This window comes from Silurus aristotelis (genome assembly GCF_946808225.1).
Source record: "Silurus aristotelis genome assembly, chromosome: 22".
Taxonomy (NCBI): domain Eukaryota; kingdom Metazoa; phylum Chordata; class Actinopteri; order Siluriformes; family Siluridae; genus Silurus; species Silurus aristotelis.
Window position 1 is genome coordinate 8,701,140 of NC_139595.1, and position 16,897 is coordinate 8,718,036.

Genomic DNA, 16,897 nt, shown 5'->3' on the forward strand with positions numbered 1-16,897 from the left:
GGCAGAAGTTTTGCTTTAAAAGAGTAAAGAAGGGCAAGGACAAAGTGATGGAAAAAGTGAAATCTAACAGACAGAGGGAGAGGGAAGTTAAACAAGTTAAAGGAATAGAGGGAGAAATGAAAGCGAAATGCTGAAAAGCTTAGTCAGTGTGTATGTGTGTGTATTTTGTTTGCCTGAAGGATGGGAATCAATAAGATTTTATTCACACTCTGTTTCTTTCTCAAGATCCGAAGTTGTGCATTTTTTAAGCTGCCTCCACTTTTCAAAATACTGACCCAGCGTTGGATAGCTCATATATTTTCCATTCATTTCATTTCGTTTCATTTATACTAGTAGCTGTCTTTCTCAAACACTTTTCATTCGGTTCATCAAGATTTCTAATCGAAGATCAGGTTTTTTGGGGTCTATCCTTAAAATGGCGGTTAATTGCTGATTCTCACATCTATTGACATCTCAGCCCCCCAAAGCCATGTGTGACTATGTGACTAATTAACACTCTCAACCTTCTAATGATCAATCCGCCCCGTTCCAATCATTGGAGAATAAAGGGAAGGGCAGGGAAAGACTATAAGACATCATTTGGGTCTCAATTCAGCAATGAGAATGAACAATAAGGACCAGCATGTCCTATTCCTAGAACAGACTTTCTTTTCAGGTTCAGCTCTTTTCAGAGAACGATCAATAACCTCATTCATGTGTAACACAATTACATGTAAGCCTTGTTCAGCAGCTCGACAATTATACAGTACCCAGGAACACCCATTTTGCGGTTCTGTAATTATACAGAGCGAGTTATTGTATGTAATAGTTAATCAGTGCATATAATGTACACTGAATCTGATTTTACAGAATATGTCAATTTCTCATGCGCCGTAATATTCATATCAGAATGTCATGTGACCAGCACAAAGATCAATTATAAAGATAGTAGTAGACTTTCTAAGCCAGAAATCACCTTGCAGGGAAAGTAAAGGCTTTAGGGTGCTGCCCAGTTGCATGTTTTGGTTGCCTGGATGCCTAAACAACAAAGTAAAAAAAATGTAAAGGGCAACATTAATCCAGATAAGTTTGAAAACACGTCTTTTTTCTACATTCTGGCCTTTGTCCAGGGAAATTTATGCTTTTTCCAAATGCTTGTCCAAGTGAATAAGTTTAAAAAAGACAATTTTTCATGCTGTAATGTGTACTGGGAAAATTGGGATATTCAAAAAAACAATTATGTATTTTTTTTTAACACATGACTCCATTCAACTCAACAGAAACAAAATGGTGGATGATGTACTGCAGACATAATGCTGGCTACCCAGTCTGATAGCATTGCTAAAGATTAACATCCCTTTGTACAACGTTCAGATTGCATTATGCCAAAGGGGACAGAAAGTTTACTTGCAATTAGATCTATTCAAAGAGACAGAAAGCATATAATCGGCTAACAGAAATGAGGCAGACACACCGTTGTCAACAGAAAGTGTTTTAAAATGATGATTTATCCGGATTAACATAAGCGTAGACAAACAGAATGTAACGTTGTGCACTCTGGTTGCTGTTTAGAGAATGAGGATGTGGAAGGCATGGGTTAGAAAGAGTGATTATTTTAGGATTGTACTGAAATTTAAATGATAATTCAAAAACAAATGTAAAAATACACACTCACTACACACACACACACACACACACACACACGCACACACGCACACACAAGCTTAGCAGGAAGCCATCATTTTGCTCTGCACCATGAGCTGTCACTGCTTGGCATGTAGCATCTCGCTGCAAGACACACGGCGTATAAATAGAGCATCGTTACTCACATATACACATGCAGGTGTACACTCATTCATGAAATTAAACACTCCTTTCAACAAGACTCTATGTTCAGGCCGCAACTTTGCCAACACGAGCATATGGCGAGTAAGTTTGATAGTTAAGTGTGTTTATACAGCAAAACAAACAAGTGTTTGATTATTATCCTCTTTTTACCTAGAATCTGATGTTGCACATTGTATTAATGGCCTTAACAACAACAACAACAATAAAAAAATTCGCCCTTTATAGTATTGACTGTGCGATTCAATGTTCTCTCCTCACATCACACATAAAATATTACTCAAGTCTATGTAGAGTCTTTATTTGTTTCCAATAGAAGAGTTTGCAGTTGTGTGTAATGCTGGAATTGGTAGCGCAAACTATAGAAGAAGTAGCCCAGTCACATATACAACACAGTATATATACTTTCTTCTTCTTGTATATATGATGTGTTATATATATATATACATACATACATACATACATACCCCTGGAGCTGATCCTAACAGTGTGGCAGCCCATTTAATTAGAATTCCAGAGCATTATAGTTGTAACATGGATGCACCTACATACCTACATACCAAATGACAGATTATATTTCATACCTACTCATCTGAACACCCCTAAATTCCCAGATACGAAATATCGAAAGTCAATAAAACACTGTGATGATGTTCCTTCCCCGAATCTCATGACTCACTATGAGCCAAACGATCTTGTGTACACACACACACACACACACACACAAACACATACACACACACAGAGCATAATTAAGCTTTAGAATTTATTAACCAAACAATTATTATTGCTGCCTCTTATTCAGCAAAGGCTGTTTCTGTTTATTAGACCTATTAGAAAATCCAATTTCCAAAATCCAAATACTGCCAGGCTGGGCTGAATGTAATTAGATGGGTGTGTATGACTGTGTTTTTGTTTGCATATTTTGCAAATAAATAACAGAGCACCCAAAAAAAAAGATAAAGTTCCACAAGTATAGTATATTGTAAGTAATAATAATACAATTAAATTGCATGCAGAAATGCATTTGTCAAATAATTAATTTGTTTACAAATATATACTGTATGCATTGTTTTGAGGAATCAGCTGTTTTTAAATGTAGATTTTGGAATATGGCACATTTTTAAACCTTAAATAATTCTCAAGCCAGGTTTTGCAAATAAACTGTTTTTTTTTTTTTTTTTTTTGTTGCCGGATGGTTGAGAAGAAAAGATTTTTTACTAACACCCACATCATTCACTAATTATATAAGTATTGCACAAATTCTAAAAGGAACTTTCAGGGTTCATAAAAGAGGACATTCTCTTTTAGGAATTAATGTTGTCTGTGGTGCTAGGTAGCTTGTTAGAAGCTACAGGCACATAGGTAATGTGTGTTATTGGTACCTCCACAAATAAACATTAACCTAAAATTTATAACACAAACTCCACCCTCAAGCACCCTTCTTTTCTTTTCTTTCTTTCTTTCTTTCTTTCTTTCTTTCTTTCTTTCTTTCTTTCTTTCTTTATTTCTTTCTTTCTTTCTTTCTTTCTTTCTTTCTTTCTTTCTTTCTTTCTTTCTTGTCTGTCTGTCTGTCTGTCTGTCTGTCTGTCTGTCTGTAAGGATTATGGACCAAAAAAACTACATTTCCCTTCATCCACTGCACCTCACCTAACCATGTTGGTGATTTAAATTTTTTGTCTCACTTTTATTTTCTATCTTACATTCTTTTATTTATTTACATAATAATTGCAACACCGCTATTTTCAATGCCCATTGAGTTTGTTTCAAGCAAATAATTATTAATAAAGTGCACTTATTCTTCATTTAGATTCTGAAAAAATAAATGCTTTGGACAGTCTTTTTCATTTTTATTTATTTATTTATTTCTTATTTTTTAAGGCCCAATAATACAACCCCCAGAAATTTAAATAGGTAGTAAATAACATACCTGAGTAGTAGTTGGTAACATCATGTACATAAGTAGGTAAGTTCTTCAAATTAGGTAAATTAGTCAATACATAGCTTTGACATTAGATATTTATTCAGGCAAGTAAATAAATTAGTAAATAAATCATTACAATTTATTTTTACGGTTCTATTCTTAACGGCAGTGGTGGCCCGTGCACCTAGGCCTTCAATGGTGTCCTACCTGAATTAATCCAACTCATAATATCATCATTATCTTTAATATTATAAAAACTGTATATGTATAAACTGTTAAGAAAAAGTAAAACTGTATATTAAAAAACACTGTATAACATGACCTCAGGTTTTCTGTGCATTTTCAGACATTATTAGATGGCTGCTAGATGACCTCGGAGTGGCAAAGTCAAAATCTGATTTCTGAACAGTCTGCAAACAGCAGGCTGAACTATATGCTGCAAGCACCTGCAGAGTTCATTTTTTTCATGGCAGATTTTGACCTGAAAACCTAGGAAATCTGATTGGATAGAAACTCCAATGTAAATAGACTTTCCTTGTAGCAGCACATCTGAGAGAAACATGAACATATGAAATAGAAAATAAAAAAAATAAAAATGAAATAAATAAAAAAGACTAATGGAAACAAATTGAATACAGATTCATGGACAAAAATATACTAAAACGTAAGTCAGTGATTCTGAAACTTCTTAACTGAAGCTACTTTTAACACAGTGCTTAATAGAATATAAAAACAATAAAGTGATATAAGACATAAACTTAAAACATATCACACAGTATGTAAAGTGTACTGGGTAGAACGATTTGATTAGATAAATGATTCATTCAGTAATATAGAAGATGTTTACCTTTATAATGTGGCAATGCTTTATAGGTAATAATTAAATATTTTTATTTGTCATAAATATCCATCCCCAGTACAACCTCCAGTAAAAAGTTTTAAAATCTGATCAGTGACAAAAAATTTTATAAAAAAATTAAAAGGATAATAATAAGAGAAAAAATTTAGAATTTACTAAATAAACCATTACTTCTATGAAATAGAATACGATAGACCTTAAAAGTTGAACCAGAATATACATGTTCCTATATAACGTTTTCTCATTTTTTTATATGATCATTATATGATGATGTTTTTGTTATATAGAGTGTGTTATTTTGTTGCCTGCAGAAACTAGGTCCATGTCTGGGAATCATGTCAGCCGTAAATCTAATCTTATAATTATTTGCAGCCATTTTTATAGACATTAAGCCTAGATTTCATGACAGAGCCAAGCATTTAGACAGAGTGTTAAATGATATTAATGAGACCTAGACAGTGCATTATGGAAATTGCTAGACAGTGTTTTTCTTTAGGAGCAAAGTCATTCTTGGGTTTAGGGTATGCTAGGCTTAAAAGTCTTCGGCAAGTCTGGGAGTGTCCTGTGTGTGTGTGTGTGTGTGTGTGTGTGTGTGTGTGTGTGTGTGTGTGTGTGTGTGTGTGTGTGTGTGTGTGTGTGTGCATGTGGTGGGAGAAGCTGGCAGTGATGAATAGATATCCAGTGCTAGTCTAAGATTCAGGAACTGAACAAGGAAGCAAAGATGAGTGACACATTCTAGCAGAGAGGAAGCAAGCTGAAGAGCTACAAATCACTGTCAGAACCTAGACTCGCTGTTGGCATGGCATTGTGCTGTGTGTGCGTGTGCGTGTGCGTGTGTGTGCATGTGTTTGTGAAGTCTACCATGAACTTCCTCAGAAGTTTAGGTACACAATGTTTCTTCAGCATTCTAGAAACTTCTTTTGTAATAATGATTTTATTTGCCATGCAATTCCACAAACATCTAAACATTTCAAACATCAGGTTCAAACATCAGGTTCATGTTCCTAGTAGTAAAGTGCCAGTGCCAAAACAATGCAAGAATGTTTGTATACAAATGTTATATACGAATGTGCTTAGAACATGCAAACAAACCTGACAGATGGATAATGCTTTGGAGCAAAATTTCCTCTGAGTTTGTCAAAAAAAAGTGCAACAGATACATTGGAGTAGCTTGAAATTGTTATCTGGGGGCACACACAAATATTCAGATGCACACACCCACACACCCACACACACTCGAATTTAGGCTAGTCACTGCAGAAACAACTTGCAAATTTGTGTGTGTGTGTGTGTGTGTGTGTGTGTGTGTGTGTGTGTGTGTGTGTGTGTGTGTGTGTGTGTGTATATGCATGTGATTCTCCATTCTCTTACTTTTTCTCTGAGAAAGAAAAATGTAGGAAAAGCAATTTAAAACTCTCCAGCTGTCCGTAACAATGAGGGCCTGTCGACAGTAATTGACTGGGTAAGAGAGAAGGACGGAGTAAGTGAGAAGGACGGCGCAAGAGAGAGACAGGGAAAGAATGGAGGATGAACAAATGATGCATTAGCTGAAGAATGGCAAGATGAGGGGATGGCATAGGAGGATCTCGAGGTAGCAACTGTATAGTGTTTGAGTAGCTTGTGTCTACTTTCAGGGTGTGTGTGTGTGTGTGTGTGTGTGTGTGTGTGTGTTTTGGCCTTCCCATTAAAGTAATATCATGCTGAGGGCTTGACAGCAGATCTTTAATAATTAATTGAGTGTTTAATGTGAACAGTTGACAATATGATGGCTGTCTCAAAGTGCTGTGGGAGAACAGTGATTGAGAGAGAGTACATGTATGTTTGTGTGAGAAAAATGTTATATATATATATATACAGTGAGGAAAATAAGTATTTGAACACCCTGCTATTTTGCAAGTTCTCCCACTTAGAAATCATGGAGGGGTCTGAAATTGTCATCGTAGGTGCATGTCCACTGTGAGAGACATAATCTAAAAAAAAAAATCCAGAAATCACAATATATGATTTTTAAACTATTTATTTGTATGATACAGCTGCAAATAAGTATTTGAACACCTGTCTATCAGCTAGAATTCTGACCCTCAAAGACCTGTTAGTCTGCCTTTAAAATGTCCACCTCCACTACATTTATTATCCTAAATTAGATGCACCTGTTTGAGGTTGTTAGCTGCATAAAGACACCTGTCCACCCCATACAATCAGTAAGAACTAACATGGCCGAGACCAAAGAGCTGTCCAAAGACACTAGAGACAAAATTGTACACCTCCACAATGCTGAAAAGGGCTACGGGGAAATTGCCAAGCAGCTTGGTGAAAAAAGGTCCACTGTTGAAGCAATCATTAGAAAATGGAAGAAGCTAAACATGACTGTCAATCTCCCTCGGACTGGGGCTCCATGCAAGATCTCACCTCGTGGGGTCTTAATGATCCTAAGGAAGGTGAGAAATCAGCCCAGAACTACACGGGAGGAGCTGGTCAATGACCTGAAAAGAGCTGGGACCACCGTTTCCAAGGTTACTGTTGGTAATACACCAACAGTAACCATGGTATATGTCCAGGCACGTCTTAAGTTTGCCAATGACCATTTGTATGATCCAGAGGAGTCATGGGAGAAAGTCATGTGGTCAGATGAGACCAAAATAGAACTTTTGAGTCATAATTCCACTAAACATGTTTGGAGGAAGAAGAATGATGAGTACCATCCCAAGAACACCATCCCTACTGTCAAGCATGGGGGTGGTAGCATCATGCTTTGGGGGTGTTTTTCTGCACATGGGACAGGGCGACTGCACTGTATTAAGGAGAGGATGACCGGGGCCATGTATTGCAAGATTTTGGGGAACAACCTCCTTCCCTCAGTTAGAGCATTGAAGATGGGTCGAGGCCCATCTCTCTCACAGTGGACATGCACCTACAATGACAATTTCAGCCCCCTCAATGATTTCTAAGTGGGAGAACTTGCAAAATAGCAGGGTGTTCAAATACTTATTTTCCTCACTATATATATATATATATATATATATATATATATATATATATATATATATATATATATATATATATATATATATATATATATATATACAGTGGAACCTCGGAGCTCGCGAGGGTTAGGGACCAAGACCGGTCACGAGTTCTGAATTTTCGCGACCTTTTGATACGCCCCTTCAAACCCAGTAAAAACCCAAAGAACACTATACGAATTCGATTTAAATGAGTAAATAACACTATTTCACTCCATAACACTTAATTATTAGACTATTTTAACAATACTTTATGTAAATTATTAGCAATTTCAATGCTTAATTAAAAAAAATAAAGTACAGGTACAGTAAAGTATGCAGAAGAGAAGTACAGTATAATAATAAATAATAAAAATAGTTTTAAAGCATTTTTTAGACAATTTTAATGAGATAAACCTTGATTAGAAATGTTAAAACTAGCGTTTTGAGCAGCTCGCGGTTGCTCACAAGCCGATCTGAATGAGAGTCACCGGTCGGAATGAAAGTCGCGAGCATGCGAGGTTGCGAGCGCTGAGGCCGCGAGCTCCGAGGTTCCACTATATATATATATATATATATATATATATATATATATATATATATATATATATATATATATATATATATATATATATATGTGTGGTTTTGTTTTCTGAGCATTGCACGGTCTAACCTTGAGGTGTATTTTCCACTTGTAAATAATCTTCTTTACTGCAGAATGATGAGATTTACATTTTTGGAAATGGCCTTATAACCCTTCCCAGATTGTTGGGCAGCAACAATGTTCCAAGATCCCTGCTAATATCTTTCTTACTTGGCATTCTGTTAACACACATCTAAATGCTTCAGAAAAGCAAACTGATAAAACTTGGGTTTTTATAAAGGTTTTATATCACATTTGCTTATAGTTAAGGGCATTTGATTGACATCACCTGACTTATACTAAACCTCTATTTATTCATTACAATGAAATGTGATTGAAATATACAATCAGTGTTTAGCAAGAAAATGTGTCTCTGTTGATAGATTTAAAGCAAATCTATTTATATACAGTATAACTTGTTTAAAAGTAAGAGGTTTTAACATCTGCTGTCATGGGCAGCCATTAGAATTGGAGAGATGCATAGTTCATAAGCTGAAGGGGGCATTTTCATTTGAAATGACCTCTAAATTATCTGTCAGTTATGAGTTGATTAGACAACATTTGCTGCACTCATTCCAGGTTCCTCATCCACACAACAGAACACACACATCCCTTTTACAAAATCCTACAATGTATCTGCATTTTGTCCTCATATAGGTGAAAGCTAATAATGTGTATAGCATAAAGTAAATGAGCTAGTTTCTAATTACTTCACAACAGTATTGTGTTCGGATCAGTTAATATATTTGGTTGAGTCAAATACTGACTACACTAATCACTGTTTCAAGATGGCAATGACCATCATCAGTGTAATCACTAATCTTAGCTGGCTAGCTAATATTATGCTTGCTAATCTACTTGCTACTGTGTGCTGTTTTCGCAGTACTGCTATTTTTGTTAAGAACAGTACATGATGTTCTGTATTGTAGAACAGAATATAGAAGCTGTGACTAGAGAAGGCATTTTTACATGCTCTCACACACTTGGTGTCTGATTTATTTATTTATTTAATAATAATCTGGCAAATGATCATTACACGGCACCAGGAACACGCCATTAACCTCAGCTGTAATGGGAGCTCAGAAGCTGTGGCTTGGCTTTGCTCAGAAGCTGTGGCTTGGCTTTGCACTGAATGAAATTCTGTTTTGTTTTAAATGTATTCATAAATATTTAGTAAAATATTGTAAGGTGAAAAAAAAAAATGTCTTGTGATGATGCCATGTGTAATTGAAATTCATCAGCACATACAATCTATTAGTGCGGATGCATGTCTTCAAGAAAAAAAAAATCTATCCAACTCTACCACCCTAGTGTGTGTGTATGGTGTGTGTGTGTGTGTGTGTGTGTGTGTGTGTGTGTGTGTGTGTGTGTGTGTGTGTGTGCGTGTTTTCCCTCTGTTGTCTTTCTGAAGAGGTCTGACCAAATGAGCAGCTGAGTAAACACAGCAGGAGTGTTTGCAATAAATTCTTCTTTCTTAACTCTCTCTCTCTCTCTCTCTCTCTCTCTCTCTCTCTCTCTCTCTCTCTCTCTCTCTCTCAGCTCCATCCACGGTTCCCATAATGCACCAGGTCAGCTCCACCATGAGAAGCATCACGCTGTCATGGCCACAGCCAGAACAGCCCAATGGCATCATACTGGACTATGAGCTGCGTTATTATGAAAAGGTAGGAGATCGGTATACGTGTGTGTGTGTGTGTGTGTGTGTGTGTGTGTGTGTGTGTGTGTGTGTGTGTGTGTGTCTGTGTGTGTGTGTGTGTGTGTGTGTGTGTGTGTGTGTGTGTGTGTGTGTGTGTGTGTGGATATTTATGAGTGTGTGTTCATGTGCATTTTATTAGGCTTGTCACGCTGCAGTTATATTGTCCCTGAAGTTTGGATCGATTGCTTGAAATTAAATTGAAACATGTTGGATAGAGTTTTAGTTCAATTATTTTGCTGCAGGAAAAGTGATGAAAAGTGAATTTGGCTTTGGCTTGCTGTTGCATAAGACATTTGCATGTGTGAGAGAGAGAACAAGGAAGAGAGAGACTTGCTCTCTAAGCCATCTAGTTTCCTCTAAACGGACATCTGATACTTTGAATTAAGAGCCGTGTTTTCATAATAAAGAAACAAGCGTGAAATGAGACATAAGATCACGGCGTTGGCTGGATGTGATAGACATATTCTTGTTATCTTTTTTCCACAGACAAGTCATCATGAGATGTGGGTTGGTGATACCCGAGCAAATCACTTTTGAGGTTTTCATAATGATATATGACTAATTGATTGAATTCAAATCTATTTTTGTGGTAAAAATATCCAGCTGTCAGACATTTCCACCCACTTTCCTTGGACGGAATGGCTTAAGGGTTTATATCTACTAATGCTTTTTTATATTTGATGTTCTGTCTGTACCACACTTTCCTGGTCCGTCTTTCTCGAGGTTATGTGTTAAATCTCTGAATCAGATTTTGCTCTTATTTATTACAGATCAAAAATCATCCAGTTGTTATGTATATGTATTGAGCTTTTTATTTATTTATTTATTTATTTATTTTTATTTTTTTCGTATTTGGGTGACATAGTTAATGTGTGTACATAAAACTTGGTTGTTAAATATGGGACAGGATTTTTAACTAACTTTGGACAATTTTTTTTTAAACAAGTACAACTTAGACCAAATGTGTGTTAAGGAAAAAAAACAAAACAATGGAAATTTTATATATATATATATATCATCCCAATTCATCCCAATGGTGTACAATAGGGTTGAGGTTAGAGATTTAATATTTTATATATATATATATATATATATATATATATATATATATATATATATATATATATATATATATATATATATATATATAAAAATATTAAATCTCTAACCTCAACCCTATTGTACACCATTGGGATGAATTGGAACACTGACAGCACCCCAGTCCTTCTCACCATACATCAATACCTGACTTTACTAATGCCCTTGTGGTTAAATGAACACAATTCTCTTTCTGGTGAAAAATTTCCCAGAAGATTGAGGATTTATTTATTTATTTATTTATTTATTTATTTTTACAGCTAAATGTGGACTAAATGTGGAATGGGATGCACATATGAATCTTATAGTCAGGTGTCCTCAAACATTTGTTTAATTAAAGTATTTATGTATCTTCCTTTCTTGGTTAATTCAGTAAAAACAAGTGTTGATACCCTATTAGTATCCACATATTATATTTACACTTGTGCTGCACATAACATAAATGAATATTAAAACTGCTTGCCTGATAGTTTCATCCCACTGAAGGCAATCACACTCATCCAATTTTGCACAGAGCCGTTATTGTCTGATGATTATGCGGCATCCAAAAATGAGTCCGGATATGAAAATGAGTTTAATCAGAAAGCGTGGGATGAAGATCCCTCTCGACAATGGATTAACGCAATGCAAACGCCACGAGTGGAAGCACTTATTTACCCATAAATATGCATGAAGAGTAATCATCTCCTTATTTGTGTTCCGTGGGTCCTTTCGGCAAATAGACGAGCACTTCTCAAACAAATACAGACGAGCAAATATCGCTGAGCACCGGCTTCTGTAGGACATCAGGAAAGTGAGTGATATGGAAGGAGCCAAAGACTTTCTGGCCATGATTTATTTGTTTACAGTGCATTTCTTTTTATTATTATTAGCTTTTTGAAGATTTGTACAGCAAATTGATAACGGTCCGCTTTGGAGAGGTTTATAATAATGCAGTAATGTTCACATTTCTCTACATGATCTCGTTTATTATATGGCTTTACCACAGTGATTTATCAGGAATTTAAGATTTCAACATATGCAGTATGTTCACTATAAGCACAAAAGTTTGTTGATCCCTGATTATAAGATTTGCATGTGCTCTCAGAAATGTGTTTTCAGAAATATAACTGGCTACTCAAGATCTTCCACTCCAATCGATGTAAACCATATCTTCATGGAGCTGCTTTTGTACACAAAGGCATTGTCCTTTTGGAACAGGTTTGGATCTCCTAGTACAAGGGAAAGGAGATTTTATGCTACCAAATAAAGGAAGAAACACATATGGCTGGAAAAGGGTTACAACTGCAAAAATGAAATAAAAACAGTGCTTAAACCCAAAATGACAAAATGTAAAGCTTTTACTTATCCTAACAACAACAACAACAACAACAAAAAACTGATCAGGATTCAACCAATAATTACATACTCTTTAATTTCTCACATTTCTTGTGGGTAAACTTGCTAATAGCTTCTGACACAAATCAAGGTCCATGGCCTTCCATTCAAAGTGATAAGCTTCAAACAATGGATAAGGAGCAGAAAATTTCTGAACCCACACCTGTGTTGAACTTCACTTCAAACCATTAGGATTCTATTTTTGTACAAAAAGACTATGCAATCGAATATCATTCAGTAAAATAGTTCATTGCACCAGTAAATTACAAATAGTGAGAGAGGAGTATCTCAGAAGTGAATTTATCAATCAAAGGTCAACTATAAACAAGAGTGAATGTTTATTGTTGACCTTTGATTGGTGAAGTAAAAAAAAAGCTTCATATTTTGACAATTTGAGCTTGCCTTATTTGTTTTGATCAGCATGTGTGTTAAGTTTCCTAATAATAACTGGCAAATCCTTTTTTTTTTTTTTTGTTTTTTTTTTGCTAACATCAGGTTAAATTAGCTTTAAGTCAAGTAGCTAACAATCAGATTAGCAGCAAATCATAATTCTAGCAAAACTTTTAGAGACTGAATTATGTTTTTAGGCAAACCAATGTAGTTGTAATGGAACAAAAATCCTTTAGTAGTTACAGACAGTGATTAGAAACTAGTTTATTAGAGGGTCAACGCATGTAGGACGTTTTGGGGACAAAGTGAGAGAAGCCCGATTCAGATGGTTTGGACATGTGCAGAGGAGGGACATGGGGTATATCGGTAGGAGAATGCTGAGGATGGAGCCACCAGGAAGAAGGAAAAGGCCAAGGAGGAGGTTTATGGCTGTGGTGAAGGAAGACATGCAGGTAGTTGGTTTGAAAGAGGCAGATGTAGAGGACAGAGTAGTGTGGAGACAGATGATCCGTTGTGGCGACCCCTAACGGGAGCAGCCGAAAGAAGAAGAAAAAGGAGTTTCAAACAGTGATAAGAGTTACTTTCTTATGAAAATAAGACAATAATTCAAATTAATAATTTAATCACATTTTAATATTTGAGCACATTTAAACAAACTTTTTTGCCAATCATTTGAATACAATGTCTGTCTGGATACATCCACTTTTAACTGAGTAAAATTGTGACACATTATATACTGTATTTTATTTGAAGTGTAAAAATCTCAGTGGCCTGTCCATCACTGTAGCTAAAGAATCAGGTTTCAGCAAGTTGAACAAAATAAGGATAATAAATAAGGATGGATTTAAAGAGTAGTTGACAGCAAAAAACACTAGATTTAATCTCAGTATGAATATACCGCATTTGTAAATCATATTCTGTTCATCAATTGCTTTCCTCTATGTCTTGCGAAAAAACTTTGATACATACATTCATGCATTTTATGCTCATAGTTCTGAAAGTATTTTTAAACAGATTAAACAGTTTTTCACACAAATTGTAAGCATTTGAAATATCTGCTTACCCCCAAAAATAAGAAAAAAGATGATTTCAGTTTTCCTATAATAACCCTTGCCTACAGTTTCTCTATATTTATATCCTAAGGTACTTCAAACATATGTGAATTCAACATTACTGCCTTATTATTAATAATCTAGGATTACAATGGGAAATGAGTTCTTATTTCCATGATTAGCATCATCCACATCAGTCTCTGTCTCATCACCTGAGGTAAAAGTCAACTCGCGGCATTTAAACACAACCCTCATCATTTTCTCTTCACTCTACTGATCTCTGTTTGCTTTTATATTCAGTGAGGAAATGATCTCTGATTAATTCCATCAGTTCTGTTCTGTTGACTAAATTTCTCGTTATTAGGTTATTTAAACATTTGGCAAACACTTTGCCCTCTGTCGTGTGTAAAGAGTGTATGCTCACTCCTCTCTGTTTTGTAGATGTGTGGCACAAGAGCATCGCAGAGATTTGGAAAGCTTGACATTTATTATGATCTCTTATAGCTCAGGGGTTTCCGGTTCATTTCTGGGCCTGGGTTACGTTTCTGGATCCATCATGACCTTGAAGCAGCTACTTAAAATTGCAATTTTTCCAATCAGCGATTACATGACCTTCATAGTGCATCAAAAATAAATAAATAAATAAATAAATAAATAAATAAATAAATAAATAAATCAAGGGTCACAGGGATGCATTTAAACTGCGTTTTGCTGCATACAGCAATCTGTAATGTGAGCGTGCCTCTTGCTGGAGTTTGGTTGTAGAATATGGATTTGATTAAAATCTGTAATTTCAGCTGTGTACTAAGATCCATCTATTATCCCAACACTAGCCATTTTTCAAGGCTATTCAAGTGAATGAGCAGTTTGATATTGCTCTAGCTGTGTTTATGTGTGTATGTGTGTGTGTGTGTGTGTGTGTGTGTGTGTGTGTGTGTGTGTGTGTGTTTGTGTGGTAAGAAAGCTTTAGAAAATAAATGCCCGTGGTTGGAATGCTTTCTTATAACCGTTTTTACACTTCAGAAATCACTACCCAGATATCAATCATCGGCTTGTTTACATTCCGCTCTGCTCTTGTTTAAATCATTGTTGTTTTGTTTACTTTGTTTTTTCCCCCTCTTTTTTAATTACGTCCTTGATTACAGTGTTCAGCATGAAAGCTGATTAAAAAGCAAATTCACTCTCAAGAGGTACAAAAAAACAATGCATGTTCCCCTTTTCTATAATGACTTATACTTTTAAAATGCACTGGAGGTGGTCGAGTTCAAACATGAATGATCGTTAATTAAGATTGTTAAAAACGACCAGTTCAACCCCAAATCTCACAAGCTTTTGTTCACTTTTGCTGTTTTCTCTTTTGTTTTGTAGCCGCATATTATTGTCAGTAGCACGATGTACAGCCTGAAATAAAAGCGAATAAACCTAAAGCTAAAGAACATGATGATCCACTACCATGAACTATTGCATTGCATTGCAAGGGAATGGAAGCTTAGTGGTTAAGACTTTGGACTTCGAATCGGAAGGCCGTGAGTTCATATCCCACCATCACTAAGCTGCCACTGCTGGGCTCTTGAGCAACACCCTTAACCCTGAACTGCTCAGTAGTATCAATCAAATAAATGTAAGTTTGCCAAGTGCAATGTACTTTATACTCATTTCTTTGTAGAAAATTATCTTACACAGCATTTGCTTTTTATCAATTAAACAATGCTTTAGAAATTATAATAACAAAAACTATAATAACCTTGTATTATAATTACATTTCATTTTACACTTATTTTTCATTTATGCTACTGATTTCTCAAATCTGACTGGTCAGAACATTTTTACTCATTTTCTCTAACAGCAGCTCTGACAGCAATGAAACCTAAGGATTATACACTCTGCAACCAAAACCCGATCATCTCTTTTGTGCTTATGCCAAATGGGCATGGGCATAGAATAGGTTCCCTATTTTCCTGTTATAATAACCTCTACTCTTCTAAGGAGGCTTTCCACTAGATTTTAAAGTGTGGCAGTGGGGATTTGCTCTTATTGAGCCACAAGAGCTTTAGTGAGGTCAGGCACAGCAGTCCAATTCATCTCAATGATGTTCAGTGGGCTTAAGGTCAGGGCTTAGACCACTTCACATCAACTTTGGCAAACCATCTCTTTACGGATCGCAATTTGAGCTGGAACAGGTTTGCACTCTATTGTTCCAGTAAAGGGAAATTTTATTGCAATATCAAACCAATACATAATCTAGTCAAATATGTGACTGCAGCTCCTGGGACAACAGGTTTGGGGAAGAACCACATATGGGTTTCATAAATAGGGTCTACAAATACTTATGGCCACATAGTACATTCATTTTGTTTTGTGCTGGCGAATGGTAATGCCACAGTGTAGGATTTTTTCCAAGGTGATCAGTCAGAATATATTTGCCTTTTGACTCCTTCCTCAAATGAGACACAAACCATGTTCATAATTTCCGACATATCTTGAAGGCAGCAACATAATCCTTATACATCCATCCAATGCAGTTTAGCCCTAAAGTTCATGGGATGAAGATAGAAAGAGTTTATGTATAGAAATAAAGTGTGTACTGTATAAGTTTAGGGATGGCAGACTAAATATGCTATGCTGCTGCTGAGCAGAGGATGAAGACTTGCGCTGTTAATCATACTCAATCAAAAATATGTTAAGGACCACGCTGTTGCTCCTGCGGTGAACATTTGGAGTAATACAGACCCCCATAGCAGATTTATACAGGTGGTCCTGTAGAGGTGGAAGGGTGCGATGGAAAAAGATGTAGCAGAATTTAGTTGAAATATTGAAGTTGCATTATAGGCTTCAGTGCCAGTGTTGAGAGAACCAATCAGCACACGCATAGGCTTTCGTAGCTGAAGCAGACATTTATGAAGCTTAAACTACAGCGAAATTACACCACATTTCATCAGCTTTATGTGCATACTGATGTGTATGCGCCACTAAATTTATTACCCACAAATCAGTTTTGTGTGGCATTATACACTCTGTAATGCTCTACAATT

The 16,897-nt window shown here is 35.9% G+C and overlaps 1 protein-coding gene across 1 annotated transcript in view; it reads left to right on the top strand.

Annotated features, from left to right (window-relative positions):
- Positions 1-16,897, top strand: part of ephb1 (EPH receptor B1) — a 331,037-nt gene that overhangs the window by 229,080 nt on the left and 85,060 nt on the right. Inside the window, exon 6 of the mRNA XM_083525614.1 lies at positions 9,792-9,916. Coding sequence (XP_083381740.1) covers positions 9,792-9,916 — 125 coding nt within the window. The remainder of the gene's footprint in view (positions 1-9,791; positions 9,917-16,897) is intronic.